This window comes from Haliotis asinina, chromosome 9 (assembly GCF_037392515.1).
Source record: "Haliotis asinina isolate JCU_RB_2024 chromosome 9, JCU_Hal_asi_v2, whole genome shotgun sequence".
Lineage (NCBI taxonomy): Eukaryota > Metazoa > Mollusca > Gastropoda > Lepetellida > Haliotidae > Haliotis > Haliotis asinina.
Window position 1 is genome coordinate 48,584,717 of NC_090288.1, and position 15,546 is coordinate 48,600,262.

At 39.2% G+C, this 15,546-nt stretch overlaps 1 protein-coding gene across 1 annotated transcript in view; it reads left to right on the plus strand.

Annotated features, from left to right (window-relative positions):
• Window positions 1-10,384, plus strand: part of LOC137296374 (Fanconi anemia group D2 protein-like) — a 37,383-nt gene extending 26,999 nt beyond the window's left edge. The window contains exons 33-44 of the mRNA XM_067828156.1: window positions 405-523; window positions 1,097-1,213; window positions 1,995-2,122; window positions 2,351-2,450; window positions 2,611-2,730; window positions 3,302-3,395; window positions 3,924-3,995; window positions 4,629-4,667; window positions 5,260-5,409; window positions 5,584-5,730; window positions 5,915-6,013; window positions 8,354-10,384. Coding sequence (XP_067684257.1) covers window positions 405-523; window positions 1,097-1,213; window positions 1,995-2,122; window positions 2,351-2,450; window positions 2,611-2,730; window positions 3,302-3,395; window positions 3,924-3,995; window positions 4,629-4,667; window positions 5,260-5,409; window positions 5,584-5,730; window positions 5,915-6,013; window positions 8,354-8,443 — 1,275 coding nt within the window. The 3' untranslated portion in view covers window positions 8,444-10,384. The remainder of the gene's footprint in view (window positions 1-404; window positions 524-1,096; window positions 1,214-1,994; window positions 2,123-2,350; window positions 2,451-2,610; window positions 2,731-3,301; window positions 3,396-3,923; window positions 3,996-4,628; window positions 4,668-5,259; window positions 5,410-5,583; window positions 5,731-5,914; window positions 6,014-8,353) is intronic.
• The last annotated feature ends 5,162 nt before the right edge of the window (window positions 10,385-15,546 follow it).

The window sequence follows — 15,546 nt, forward strand, 5'->3', positions numbered from 1 at the left end:
TCTGTGGGGAAGGGCAACAATGTCGTCTCCTGGGTAAGTCTCCTGTTGGGAGGGGCGCCAGTGTCTTCTCCTGGGTAGGTCTACTGTGGGGAGGGGCACCAGTGTCTTCTCCTGGGTAGGTCTACTTTGGGGAGTGGCACCAGTGTGTTCTCCTGGGTAGGTCTCCTGTTGGGAGGGGAACAAGTGTGTTGTTTGAGTTGTACTACCAGTTGTTACCAGAAACACATGACAACATCCATTTTTAGGCATGAGCGTACAAAATTTGTAGTTATTGACCCTTTCTTTTCTGGAATTGGACCCGTCCCAACTGATGATCATTGTAATTTGATATCCTTAATTCCAAGTGTCCAGATTTCAGAATGGAACATGTGTAACTGTTCCAGTCATGATGTTTATGTATGCAGACCCTTATATCGGAGAATGATGGTATGCTGGATGGCCCAGGCAGCAACTCCCCAGAAGCCCTGTTGATGGGATCCTGCTTCAAGCTCCTGCTGCAGGCACTGCTGTCTCTGTTCTCATGGTAACCCACAACTCTACATTCCTACTGGGTACCCATGTATGGCTAGGAAAATCCTATGGGATCAGCCCACAATAAGTTAGAAATAACATGTCATTTTACTGTTCATTCTTATTTCTTGATACCAGCATTTACACATTTACTATAGAATATTTTGGGTTTTTTTGTTTTGTTTTTGTTTTGCCCAATACTGATTGCAATGCAGAGGATCCACAATCTTTTATAAGGTGTTAGTTACTTTCATTTTTTATGATTAGGCCAGACCAGGTTTATTTCTTTTTTTATGGATCTGCCAGAGAATAAAAATTAATTTTCCCCACTCAAAAGGTAAATTTTATGTTTTTATTGGCATGAAATCTAAACTTTCAAGAAATCTTTCAGACTGGCTTTTGCCCCATACGCTTCATAAATTCCCAAAAATGAAATACTTTTTGTATTTAGGAATATTACTTTTGCACAAATATCATCTGATAACCACAGGTTTTGTTTAATTAGAAGAGTTTGGCCCGTTGGTTTGAAGTAGTATGTTGCTTTACCAATACAGATGCTGCTATGAGAGGCATGTTCTCCTTTCAGGAATGGTTTTGTGATGACTGAGAACCGACAGCTGTTGAAGGATGGGCTGAATGTCCTAGTGTCCCGCATCAAGTCCAGCAGCAGCAGCTCACAGTCTTCCATCCACGACCTTGTGAGGTGAACATGTCATTCAGAACTACTTATGTCATTCTTGGAAACTGGTAGGCAACTTGTACCCCTCGTGTCTTGTGGCAATGTTCTTGACTGGGCCTTGTCTAAGTGTAAATGGGCACAGGGATTAATATAGTCTTGTACTGATTCAAAGGAAAGATCAGTGGTGCAGATTGATGCTGATGTAGTTGATCACTGGATTGTGTGGTCCAGACTCAATTATTTACAGACTACTGCCTTATAAGTGTTGCGTGAAACTAAACTCACTCACTCCAAGGAAAGATAACTCTAAAATTCCAAACATGGCTACTCTTAGAAACACCCATTAATTTACAAGGCAATGCCAAAGTCACATTAAGTAAGTTTCTCATGTCATTAACAAATATCATTTACAAGATAATTTTATAATCATGATAATAGTATTGACAATCGATTATTGCAAAGGAACTGTTTGACCTCATTTCACATTTTTCTATGTGAGATTTGATTGGTTGCCATGATTCGTGGCAGGAATGGCATACTATGCAAGTAGCAGTTTTCTTATAGGTCATGGACAGAGATGAGTTGTTATGGATGGTGAACATTTATGGATGGAGGGGTGGTGGGGGTGGACTTTAGCCCGGCCCAAACTTTGATAAGAATATCCAAGGACAAAACTTCCCCAGTGAAAGTTTAGACCGGGAAAGAAACAGAAATGGTCTGCTACAAGCTTGACAAGAACACACTTTCAAAACTAAGCTACGTATACCCGTCTACCTGACCTGACTGTACAAAGCCTCTGTTACAGGGGAGCCTTCAACTACTGTCAGAACTTTGCTGCTACAGTGTCGAATCTCCCTACGGCAGTGACGCTTCTGAGACTGTTGACAACACTGGTGGAGAAGACAACCTTGCCAGAACTTAATGGAAAAGTTGGTGAGCATGTTTGGATTTTTTTTTTGAAAACCAAGCAGAACTTAATGGACAAGTTGATGTGCATGTTAGGATTTTTTTTGAAAGTTGGAAAAAATATGTTATTTGCTTATTTGGATTTGACAAGTTAGTATCATTCTTATATTAAACATTAAGGGTTATTCCGGCATGCATAAACATGGCTTTGTATTGTAGCGTTAACAATGTCTCACCTCTTTCACTTGAAAACAGCTGTCCTCGCTGAGGAGTTTCTCAAGAGGGAATGGTTAGGGTCAGATGGACAGAGAGAGAAGGGAGCCAAGCACAACGAACAGCTACAGATAGTTATCAAGTAAGATGACAAAACAAAACATGGATATGGAGTAAATTCCAATAAATATGTCACAATATCTTTTATTATCTAACCTGAATGTTGATGCCCCCTTTATATAGATACCTGGATATGTGTGATGAAGGATCACCATTAAGTGTACAATATTTTCTGTTTCCAGGATGTTCCTGGTGTACTCAGCAGATCCAGTGGAGGCCATTGAGGACCTAACAAGAGGTTGTCGGGAGCTGATTGAGGCAGACAAGAATGGATGCTCCAAGTCCTACCCCTCTCTAACAAGGTGAGCTACAGTTTGTGAGACCCACATCCAGTCAAGATGAGCTACATTATGTATGAGCATTACTTTCAGACAAGGTGAGCTACAGTATATTAGAACAACTTCCAGACAAGGTGAGGTAAAGTACATGAGAACCTCGTTCTAGTTAAAGCGGACTATGACCCATGAACATTTGGGGTAGAATGACTCAGCAACTCGTGCTTGCCTCAAAAGGTGACTATGCTTGTCGTAAGAGGATCGGGTAGTCAGTCTCGTTGACTTGGTTTTACACATGTCATTGGTTCCTAATGAAGCTCATGCTGTTTATCACTGGATTGTCTGGTCCAGACTCAATTATTTTCAGACCGGTGCCATATTGCTGGAATATTGCTGAGTTCGGCATAAAACTAAATTCACTCAAAGTGGACTGCAGTATATGAAAACTGCTTTCAGATAAGGTGAGCTACGATCTTGTTGGGCCCCCCTCAGACAAGTTCACAGAAGTTAACCTGCAGCTGCAAGAACTTTTCTGTGCACCACTGAGGTGAGAATGTCTTGTTCTCTGTTCTACTGACATCATCATGTCTTGTTTCAGACACTCCTTCTCCGTGTACTACCGAGTGCTGTTCAGTGAGCTGATCGAGGCCATCAAGAGACTCCCAGCTGGGAAACTCAGTGAGTCAAGAGACGTAAGTTATTGATTTAAATAGCCAATTCATATTACATGACGTGAGATGAAGACGCTGCCAGACACTGAGGCAGTATGTGAGGCAGATGGTTCTAAGGTACATTTTGTCAAGCAAGAACCATTAATGTTTATGTACGTTGTAATTTGAGTGTTCATTTGTCTATATAGTAATTGGTACAGTTTGCTTGGATCAGGATATTGCTTGATTCATTGGTTTAAAATTGGTACATCACATATTAACTCAATGCATTTTTGTGTAAGGCTGTGATGGACTTACTGTGCAACTTACTAGACCTGTATGTCTTCAAAAGCCTTGGCTCAGAGGAATCATGTAAATGTCTTACAGCTCAACTGTTAACTTGGAAACTTGTTTATTCAAGGCAATTTAAAGATGGTTAAGCAAGGCAGCATAGTAGACATTGTACGATTAGAGTGCTGAAGGAAAAAGAGACAAATGGATGTTCGGCTCACACATGACCCCTGTGTTTGTCAGAGTGTTTAATGGTGCACCTTTGTTGATGTTCCCCAGCTGAAGGTGGAGAGGTTGCTGCGGTGGAACTCTGCTGTAAAGATCCTGCACATCTTCGTCAACCTCATACGGGTAAAACAGAGTTTCCCTAGTTTCCCATGTGAAAAAACAATGATATTTCAAATGGAGTCATCTACTGGAAATCTCAATGTCAAGATGTTGTTATTGTTACAGGATATATCGCCAATAACTTAATTAACCAGTGTTTTGCAATAAATGTGAGAGAGTGAGTGACTTTTCCTCAATGGTGCTTTTAGCAATATTTCAGCCAAATCACTGCAGGGCACACCAGAAATGGGCCTCACTCACTGTACCCATGTGGGGAACTGAACCCGTGTCTTTGACATTTCGAGCGAAGGCTTTCATCACTAGGCTAATCACCGCCCCCATAATGTGAACTTATAGCACCAATGATAAGCATGAAATATATTAGGGCCGTTTAGTGACTGAAGAAGAAAACCTAGAGGATCATAGAGCTGCCTGTTTAATGTCTAAAGATGTGAAGATGTGCATTAGAACTGGCCTTCAGCAACCCATGCATTTTGGAAGAGGTAACTAATCAGATGGGTGATCAGGCTGGCTGACTTAGTTGACAGATGTCATTGTTTTCCAACTGCTTATATTGATGCTTATGCACTTGATCAATTGTTTGTCTTTTGTATTAAAAAAAACCCAAACAAACTAATGCTGTAAACCTGTTTGCAGACATTCGATGGCAGATCCAACATGGGTACAGCTTTGAAGGTAACTGTTTGATGTTCGAATTCTCATGAGTTGATAGGCTTCTTAATAATGACCATGCCAAAGGTTTCAAATGTCCTTGACATTTAAAGTGAAGATTCTTTGGTGTGAAGTAAATGTGGTTGTTTACTTGGTATGATATGGATTGAGTATTTATGATTGAAATTTGACAAGTGGTATCTCAACTTTACAATCGACAATTTCCAAATAAAGGTCAAGGTCACAAGAGGTCACGTTGTGAGTTCTGCCTAGAATTTCAGGACATTTATGGTACAATTTTGAATTGTTCACGAAAGGAAGAAAAGTGCATAAAACTCTTATTTGAGGACTGTTACCCTCTATGTTTCATCACCTGCCTTTTGGGGCGGTGGGGTAGCCTAGTGGTTAAAGCGTTCGCTCGTCACGCCGAAGACCCGAGTTCGATTCCCCACATGGGTACAATGTATAAGGCCCATTTTCTGGTGTCCCCCGCCGTAATATAGCTGGAATATTGCTAAAAGTGGCGTAAAACCAAACTCCCCCCCACCCCCCCACCCCCCTCACCTGCCTTTCACCATCTCCACTGTATACCTAATCAACCGTCTCCTCCTGGCAGTACGGGCGGATGTTCCTGGAGGTGTTCCTCAGACAGGGCATGCCGCTGCTGGACTGTATGTTCAAGACTAACAGGGAAGATGTCCAGAATCTCCTCAAGAGCTTCCAGATGAGCACACGGGCCCTCCACCATCTGTCAAGCCACTCCAAGGTCAGGCACGCTTCTTCTTGTAACTGGTAACAGTAATGAACAAGACACTGGCTGCTTCAGTAACATACACTGTCATGTAGAAAATAGGAACAAAACCAACTCATTGTATGCATGGCATTTGAAGCAGATTGGTTTTCACTTTGTAATTAAAAGATTCTACGCTTTGTATTGCAGATAATTCGTGATGTCTCCCTGACGAACCAGGTGCCAATGTTAAAAAGAGGACTTGAAGCATTTGTCTACAGAGTGAAGGCCATGTTGACTGTTAACAAATGCCTGGAAGCGTTCTGGATGGGTAACCTCAAGAACAGGGATCTACAGGTATAGGTGTTGATGCCAGCACTACTTAAAGCAGAATATTTCCCAAACGCCTTGTAAGACGTTACAAATAAAAATCTGGTAGCTTAGCCGTGTGTCGTTCTGCTAGACCACAGACATATAGCATGTATATTCACCAGTGGTTCAGATATAGAATTTAACACATAATGTATGGTTTACTTCTCAGGGAGAAGAAATCCTATCCCAAGCCTCTGTAGCAACAAATGACAGTGATGAAGATGATGCCGATGCAGTTCCTGCTGATGAAGATGAGGAAAGTGATGTGGTTAGTGACAATCTTTTCAATGATTGATTTTGATAGCAAATCAAACTCATTTTGTACAACATTTTTACTGTAAATTGTATAATTTTGAAATGTATTCTTTGAGTTTGGCAGTGCAGCATTTACAATGCCCAGTAACTCTGTAAAGTTGAAAAATATTTGCCTTTGAGTATTTTTATCACTCAACAATTACACTAATCCTGGTACAAATTAACAGTCTCTCTGTAAAGTTGAAAAATAAACAAAGAATCAAAAAATGCAAATTCAACTCATTAAGTTGAAAAATAAAGCGATTAAAAAAACCCTGCAAAATCCGAGTTCAAATGATTCATTAATTTCACGCCAGCACTGGAGAAAACAGTGGTTTCCCCAGCTGTGCTGTGTTGCAACCATAGTGCATGCACAGAGATTAGGCTTGCTTGCCTTGAAGCAGGAAGATGATCAGTAAAAACACAGCAAGTGATGTGTTGCACGGATTATCTCTGCAGTCAAAGTTGGATGTTTCTCATGATGACAAGCATCTTGGGTCTGCAGTAATAAATATACACTGGTCCCATACCTGCAGATTTGCAAACCAAGTTTTGAAGAAAGTGTAGCATTAGAAATACTTATTTCATTGCGGAAAATTGCTCAGCTTGAAAACTGGAATGTTTTAATACATGTCTGTTGAAAGGTAGAAAACACATGTTGATTGAGGAAAACTGTCTGTGTCATAGACAATGATCAGTGTGTGTTTTATTGACACCTATGTGTCTGCCTACCAGTCTGCTAATGACAATATGCAATGCACAACTTCAATCACTGACCAGATGCAATTTGAACTTAACACTTATCATGCTATTTATTGCTCGTGCACCTGGGTTCTGTCTCTGTCACATTATGTAATTAAACAGACAAGCAGGTGTGATTCTTGTGCACATGAGATGTTATTATGTCTGTGGGTTGCAGACAAACAGCATCCAGTTTTCCTGTATGACTGGATTGGATGGAAACCAGTGCAAACTCAGATTGTCAGTTTCAAGTTTCGTGCTTTGTGTTTGGATGAACAACAGTTTCCAGCCACGAAGTTGTTCACCATCCCAGTATTTGGTGATTGGATCGAACGCTAATGCAGAGACCATGTATTTACAAAACCCAACATCTCTCTATACAATTTTTATGGACAACAACTTCTTTTATTGCATTTGATGCAACGTTTTGGCATGGATTCTTATAGTGTTATCACCCTTGCTTGACAACGGTATAAGAATCTCTACTGAAACTTTGCATAAAAAATAGAAGTTGTTTTCCATAAAGAATCTTTCTTTCTTATTATTCACCATACTTCTAACATGACAGTCAAACAGATCATCTCTATATGCACACAATGAGCTCTCTGCATATTGGCAAACGGACCAGCCAATAAAAAGTCTTCGTCACACTTGAGTGCATACCCATCCGATCTGACCGGGTTTGGTCTCCGTGGTGCTTCGTTTGGAGTGAAGTAAACCCAAATACAAAATGTTTTTTGTACTAGTACTTTTGAACATTACTAGTTTTACTGGAATACCTGTCCTCTTGTTCTGTTTTTTTTTTATTAGGAAGATAAATTATTTTTTAAGTTATTCTATAAACAATTTTGAAACATGCCATTAATCTGTAGTAGATCTTAAAGACAAGTAATTGCAATGTCTGTTTAAGGCAAACAGACATTTTGTAGTGAGAGTAAACACTGCTATCAGTAAACGTTTTACATCCCAAAACATTACTGGAGATAGATTCTATAATATTTCTGAACTTGTTTTAAAGTATCTGGTTGTAGATTCAACAGTTTTTTTGTAAATTTTTTCGAATCATGATACAGCAGCAGTTTCCTGTATTCTTTGATAATTTATTGCAATGAAAAAAACTTTTTTGCAGTGTCCTTTGCTCCGTTGTAGTTATTTCCCTTGCTTATCATTCTTCTGCGAGTTGTGACATGAAGAGATTCGTCACAGTTCGGCTCTCACAGATATATTTGAATGCTACTGTCTTTTTGCCATTATTTCCTGTTTTTTCCCTGAGAAGTTTCTCAAGGTATTAATGTCTTTCATTTTTGATACATGGTATGCCATGAATGAAACATTATTGCATGTTTTGAGGACAGTGAAAGCCTGTTAATGTTGACAGCACACCTGATTTAAAAGCAATAAACATTCTCAGGATTTCAATTCAATTCATAATTTTATTCTAAAGATTATTATTAAATTGCTCCGTATTTTTCATGTTCTTGCTCATGTGCTCAAATCAAATTATGTTAGCTAACTGATATTGTAATGGGAATCTTATTGACAGCAATCTTTTCTTCACAACTTCCTCTTACAGGAAATGGACAACCAAAGCGAGGCAGGCGCTGATACTGCTAAGGATGGTGAAGGCTCCGACAGTGATGGGTCTTACAGTGAAGTCTTCTAGGCCAACTGCTCTAGGAGCCAAGATATGTTTGGGGCCTGGGCAAAATGCTATGAATGCCGTGCTGAAACTGAAGACGCAGCAACAAACTTTGCCCAAGAGAGAATGAGGTTTTCATGACATTAGTCTGCCAGTTCATTTGGTTGATTCACGGCGAAAACCAACTGCATACCTGAAATGTACTGAAAACTGGATAGTCACGATGGCTGTGGAATGGTAAATGGAAACTTGAAGCACCAGGACCACTATTCTCGATATGTTCGTAGATCTAAGAATTCTTAACTTTGATCGCACCCAATGTGTTAAGAATGAGCTGAAGAAGTTTGTAGAGCTATGAATGTTTTGAGAACAGCTAGCCAGCGGTCAATATTAATTTGTATGTCAGGGTATGTATGCAACTCAGTAGTGTCCTTTCTTAGCATGTCTCGCATGTAGTCTTGTGGGAGGGAACGGGCCAGGGCAAATATGGACTTTAAGATTATGATTTGAAGTTAAATGTTAAACTCTTCAGCATGCTGGTTATGACAATGACCGGGCCCTTTTTCACAAGTAGTGCTACGAATGTTGGAACTCAGTAGCTGTATAGGAGGTATGGCATATTCCACTGTAGAGTTTCACATAGCCACTGCTCACGTTGAAGCAAAAACACATAAATAGATCTTGATGTCATGTATGGCAATTTTACCATTTTATTTATGTGAATTTCAATATTTTACGGGTACCTCGGCCATTCTCAAGAGACCTTGCCACTTTCTGGAACAAGTAAGATTCATGGTGCTATACGTTGTAGAAATGTAAAGCTTTGAAACACTGCAGAGGGGTTGGACGGGATGGGACCCTGAGGTTCGACTCATAACAAAAGGCTGTATGATTGTTTGATTGAATTTGTACCATATGCAAGTCCCGCAGAATGCAAAATGTGGTCTTGCACTATGTTTGTAAAGCTGCTTAAACTAATAGAACAATTACAAAATTTGAAGAATCTTTATTTCTCTGTTTGGTCAAAAATGTCATATATATTACATAATGTTTATCCTTTGTTATGTCGTGCACTTCCCCGTCTCATCTGGTTCACAACATTGATAAAGTGCAAATGATGAAGCCAAGGAGGAAACATGATGAAGAGAAATGTGACCATTTATTCCATTCCTTTAACAATGTTTCATCAGTATGGACATGTATTACGTTTTCTCATATGTATACATTGGCATATATGTAGCATATAGCACAGTGGTATGCTTGCAAAATGGAATATCCCCTACTTTTTGAATGGTACATATAATCAAACCCAACTCAATATGGTAATTCCTTTTTTAACACCAATGACACAGTAATATGTAGGCTTTGTAATTTTATTACATCTGGCGATATAAATAGGGTACTTTCCCAGCTTCCAGTATACAACTACACGGTAATATTGTCGGGACGTTTAAAAGTCTTTTGAATTATTTCAGATGCACATTTGTACAATCCGTAGCATACACATCGCCACATACTTGAAGTCCAAAGCACATTGTAGACGTTCCAAATGAGCCAAACAGATCATAATATGTTTCAGGACTAAAACATTTGTTTAAGACAGGTGTAAACTTTTGTAACCCATTAAATGTTTTCAACTCATTATCTGCATGAGTTTCTACACAGAGATCCGGGTTAGAATTTGTTTTTAGTAGACCATGCTTTTCATAAAAGGCGACCATTAGGATCGTGTGTTCAGGCTTGCTGTGTATGTTGATCACTGGATTGTCTGGTCCAGACTCGATTATTTACTGACCGCCACCATGTAGGTTGAATATTGCTGAAAGCAGCGATAAACAGACAACCAACCAAGCAACCAACCACACAGAAATGTTGCTATATTTTTGCTTTGTATTTCTTGAAATTTTAAACTACAAAGTTGTAATTTTAAGCTCTGTAATAAAAATATAAATTTATGCAGCGAAATAACAATATTTGTACATGTATAAATATATTCCAAGGTAGCTTATTGCCTTGATGTTTGACAGAATGTCTTGAAAATTCACGAAATATCAATAAATGACCCTAAAACGCTTGCGTATCAAACCGTCCGGGTAAACGGGGTTCGACTGTAGTAGTTTCCCACTGATTTGTTCGCTATCGGAAACGTGCTGGGACTCGAAGCGATCTGGGTGGAACCTGTGGTTGAGGAAGATCTGACAAATGTGGGGACGGCGTATGTGAATGGCATATAAATTCAGAACAGATGTGTTAAAGCCAGACCCATTGCTGTACATGGAGTCAGTGAAGCCACTGGTCCGAGGTCCACTGTTACTTGAAAACGACAGCAGGTGCAACCCTGGGGTTAAGACCACATATACTTTTATGAACGTATTGGAACCTGAACTTTCAATTATGATGGGAAGTGTAAGCGTTAACAAAGACACACATCTTATGAACGCGCAACCATTTGTCTTCATCACCACTGACCTGTGAAGATTCGGGGTAAAACAGGTCTTCGTCAGCCCACGCTTGCCCCAAAAAGTCGGTTGTGCTTTTTAAAGGCGACTAAAGGGATCGGGTGGTCAGGCAAGTTAACATGGCTGACACATGTCATCGGTTCCCAGTTGCGCAAGTCGATGCTCATACTGTTGATCTTTGGATTGTCTGGTCAAGACTTGCTTATGTACAGATTGCTGCCATATAGCTAGAATATTGCTGAGTGCGTCGTAAAAATAGAATCACTCTCCACCCTGACTTGACATAACGGCAAACACATTAGTCCTATACAGGTGTATGTCAGTGTTCCTACCTGTTTTGGTGTGTTTGATTTAAATTGAAATCGTACACATGCCAACTTCACACCTTGCTCCAATGATCTTTCAAGGACGATTACTGTACAAGCAAACTATTTCCTTAAGAAAGTGCAAAAGCTGATTCACTCTCAAAACTTTCATCGTTATATCAGCATTGATTGACTCCGAAATATCTCCCAATTTTCCAATTCTATATTAGAAATGAAACTCCCCTGCTTTTTTTAGAGAATACTAGTATATTTTGATTTATATAAACCAATATTTTAACATTCCGATCAAAATCAGTAGATGTAATGCACAGTGTCACCTTTATTTTGCATCTAGAAATGGTACAGCGTCTTCAGATATGTTTGATTTAAATAACTATGTGTTGCACAGATGTATATTTGATACATATTGTCTCTTCTGTCTCTGGTTTCTCGATGACCATTTCCTACCCTTGCCTTAATTCCACAGTGTGGTCGTCAGAAAGGTTCAGTGGAAACAGTGGTTTAGTATTCATATTGTATGTATAATAATGGCTAGGGTATTTTTAGGCATGTACATGAAATTGTTCCTTGCCGTTTTTTGAAGTAACTTTTGATATTAAGCCGAAGTAGGTTTTATGTAAGAAGATTTAAGTAAGGTCAAATAAGTGTGTATTGTGAAGCTATTTGCCATAAGCATTGTTTTCTATTTTACTAATTTGTCACTTTTTAAGTTTTTAAAAATCCTTTTAATTTATACGGCTTATTATTCCATATAAATCTGACATATGCTTTTCGTAATTTATTGAGCCGTGGATTGGGAAGAACTGAGAATATGTGATTTAACTGTGAAAGTAAAGGGGAGATAAGGGACGTGTTGACCAAATATTCATGTGTTTTTCGCCCTTTTGTCCCTATACTTGTCTTCAATCGTGGTTTTGAACATCAATATTAAAGTTAATTCCCACACGACTAAAATCTGTTTGAGACCAATCAAACTTGTACTCTTTATATAGTTTGCAACGTGATCTCTTTTTTGAACCAGTCCAAATAAGTTTTGTCTTGCCAGCGTTCACCTTTAGACCAGATAGGTGAGCAAATATTCGCAAGATATTCAGAACTCCATAGAGGCATTTTTCGGCTACATCTAACATAAGAGAAGTGTCAACAGCCAAATGCGACTGAATATATTCTATGTTACCGATAGTAAGTCCCTTAATTTGAGCATTGTTACGTAGCTTTATGCCTAATATTATATAAGGTCTTAATCCACCTGATAATGTCCGAATCAAAGTTAAAAAACAGTACTAACTTTATCAAATACTTTCTATCAACTGGGTCAAATGCTTTACAAAGTCTACTGATAAAAGCAGTCCTGGTATCTGATAGGTCTCTGTGCGTTCCATTAGATTGTAAATCAGTCTAGTAACTTCACCTTTAATGAAGCCTTTTTGGTCTTCATTATTAATGATCGGCAAAACTCCTTTAAATCTGTTAGCTATTGCTGTTTAGCCAATTTTATAGGAAGTGTTCAATAAGGATATTGGTCGCAAATATTTCGTTGTATTACAGTTAATCTGCTAGTTCCGTCAATGCAAAGAAACGAAGAGAATAAAAGTCAACATTTAAATGTAAGTCAAGTTTGTTGGTCCTACGTACAAAATATAACAACAACAACAACAACATCAACAACAACAACAAACCCAAACAAGCCAAGCAACAGGAGTACATAGCAAAGTATGTAAAAACCAAAGAAAGAAAAATACAAAATACAGAAATAACAATAACCCATCCACTTTGATTCTCACTACTAAGTGCACTTCAATTACATTAAAAAGTTTTGTCTAAACAGCCCTCGAAAGCATTTTCGAAATAGTTGTCTTGGATTCGGACTTCCATGAAGAAAGAAGATTCTGAAGGAATGTTCCGTGTTTTTGCTCTAGCCTTCAAATCACGAACCAATCTGAACAAAGAAAGGAAAATAGTCCAAACGTCAGTCGTAAACCGTTTCCAATTTATGGCATACCTGTACATAAGAGTGAGTGAGTTTATTTTACACCGCTTTTACCCATGTTCACATTATATCATGTCGAGAGAGAGGGTACCCGTGAAGGTTCCGGGGTAGAATAGGCCTTCAGCAACCCATGCTTGCCATAAAAGGTGACTATGCTTGTCGTAAGAGGCGACTAACGGGATCGGGTGGTCAGACTAGCTGGCTTGGTTGACACATGTCATCGGTTCCCAATTGCGCAGATCGATGCTCATGTTGTTGATCACTGGATTGTCTGGTCCAGACTCGATTATTTACAGACCGTCGATATATAGCTGGAATATTGCTAAGTGCGACGTAAAACTAAACTCGCTCGCTCGCTCGCTCATGTCGAGAGACAACAGAAATGGGTTTACAATGGCTCCTCTGTGGGGAATAGAACCCCACCACCCCTACACATACACGAAACATCCACAAAGATATAAGTCCAACTGGTTCAGACAATGATGCCCAACCAATTCCATTTTAACAATACATAAAAACTAAGAACATCCCATCCTTTCGTGAATATCATTGATCTTTGAGACCATTACTGGCAGTTGGTACAAGCCTGGGAGCATTGTTAAACATTGCATCTGAACAAGATGCATTGGTAAGTGCAAAGGATTATTTTTCATTAATAAGGGCAAACTCCACATTTTTCCAACGCAAGAATGACTGCTCCTATAGTTATTGCAATTCCTGAAACGACAAGGACTAATAACATGTTTTCCACTTTAAATATCCTCGGTTTTGAAGAGGAACACTGCTTCTTCTGTGGAAACATCAGATCCATCCAGTAGGCAGGGAGGCCCCGGTCCACTAGGGAGATCATCCTGTCAAAAGGCGTGCATTCATTTCTTCATACAATATGTATAGGACGAATAAAATGAACTCATGCTGAATGAACTAAAGCAAAACTTTTAAGAAGCACCAAAGTCTAAGCATACCACCTGAATATGCGACATTCCCATTGAATATCCCTTTAAACAGTGCCAAAGGCAAAAGCGACATTCCCATTGAATATCCCTTGAAACGGTGCCAAAGACAAAAGCGACATTCCCATTGAATATCCTTGTAAGGTGTGCCAAAGATTATAGTGACATTCCCATTGAACATCCCTGTAAGGATAAATACAGATACAGATAAAAGCGACATTCCACTGAATATCCTTGTAAGGTGTGCCAAAGGTTAAAGTGACATTCCCACTAAATATCCCTGTAAGGATAAATATAAAGACACGAAACTTTAAACTCATCCACCAACAATGACCCGTCTATTGAGTCATTCAATACTTTTGAGAGATTATTTAAATTTATACTTAACAAAGTGACAGACCAGACAAAATACGTCCTTGTGGAACACCCTGATGCTGATGGCTAAACAGGGTCACCAAACACGAACCTGAAATTGTCTGTCTGTTCAAAAACTATAATAGCATTTCCACTGAATACCCCCGTAAGGAGTGCCAACGATAAAAACGACTTTCCCATTAAATATCCCCGTAAGCAGTGCCAAACATAATCACGACTTTCCCATTTGGTGTCCTTTTAAGGACAAAAACGACATTCTCATTGACTCTGTAAAGCGTGCAAACAATAACAACATCATCATCATATCCCTGACTTTATGTTGCCTGCACCCATGCTATCGACCTCGGGTGTTTTGTCTCAAACAAATATATGGAAGCATGCAGCACTTACTCACGAGCTAATGGGCCTGCAAGAGGCGAGTTTCTAGGAAGTACAAACGATGCAAATCTCTGAAAATGGGGAATATACGCTGTTGCAATGTCACATCTGTTGCCAGTGTATCGTCTGATGCGGTCTGAGGTTGTCATGAGCGCATAATCACCCTGTATCAGTCTGTCATAGTGGTACTGGTCATCTTCAGTTGGAGACATGTTTTCAGGCTGGTGCGCTCTAATTTTTTTCCATATTCGTTGGTAGAGGGATAGATTGGAACCCTGAAATAGATTTGACACTTTATGATTTTTTTCTGAATAACATCTAAGACTTCCTTAAAGATCACATATACAATGTACTCCAGGGGCTGTAAATGCAAAAATCACCAACTGACAAGGTTATAAATGAAACCCTGTCATTAAAAGTGCTCATTTCGATCTTTAATTACCCTAAATCGACCTTTTTGACAACAGTGCACAATTCTCAGCCGCAAACGAAATTTTAACCAATGAGAGCGTCTCCGTGAATTAATAGTAGGTATAGATATGAGGGTCTATGCAGATTTCATCTACATTTCAGAGGGTAAACTATTTCGTTTACAGGTTTGTACAAACCTGAAATCGCGACAGCTGTTGTGAAAAGTGAAAGCTCT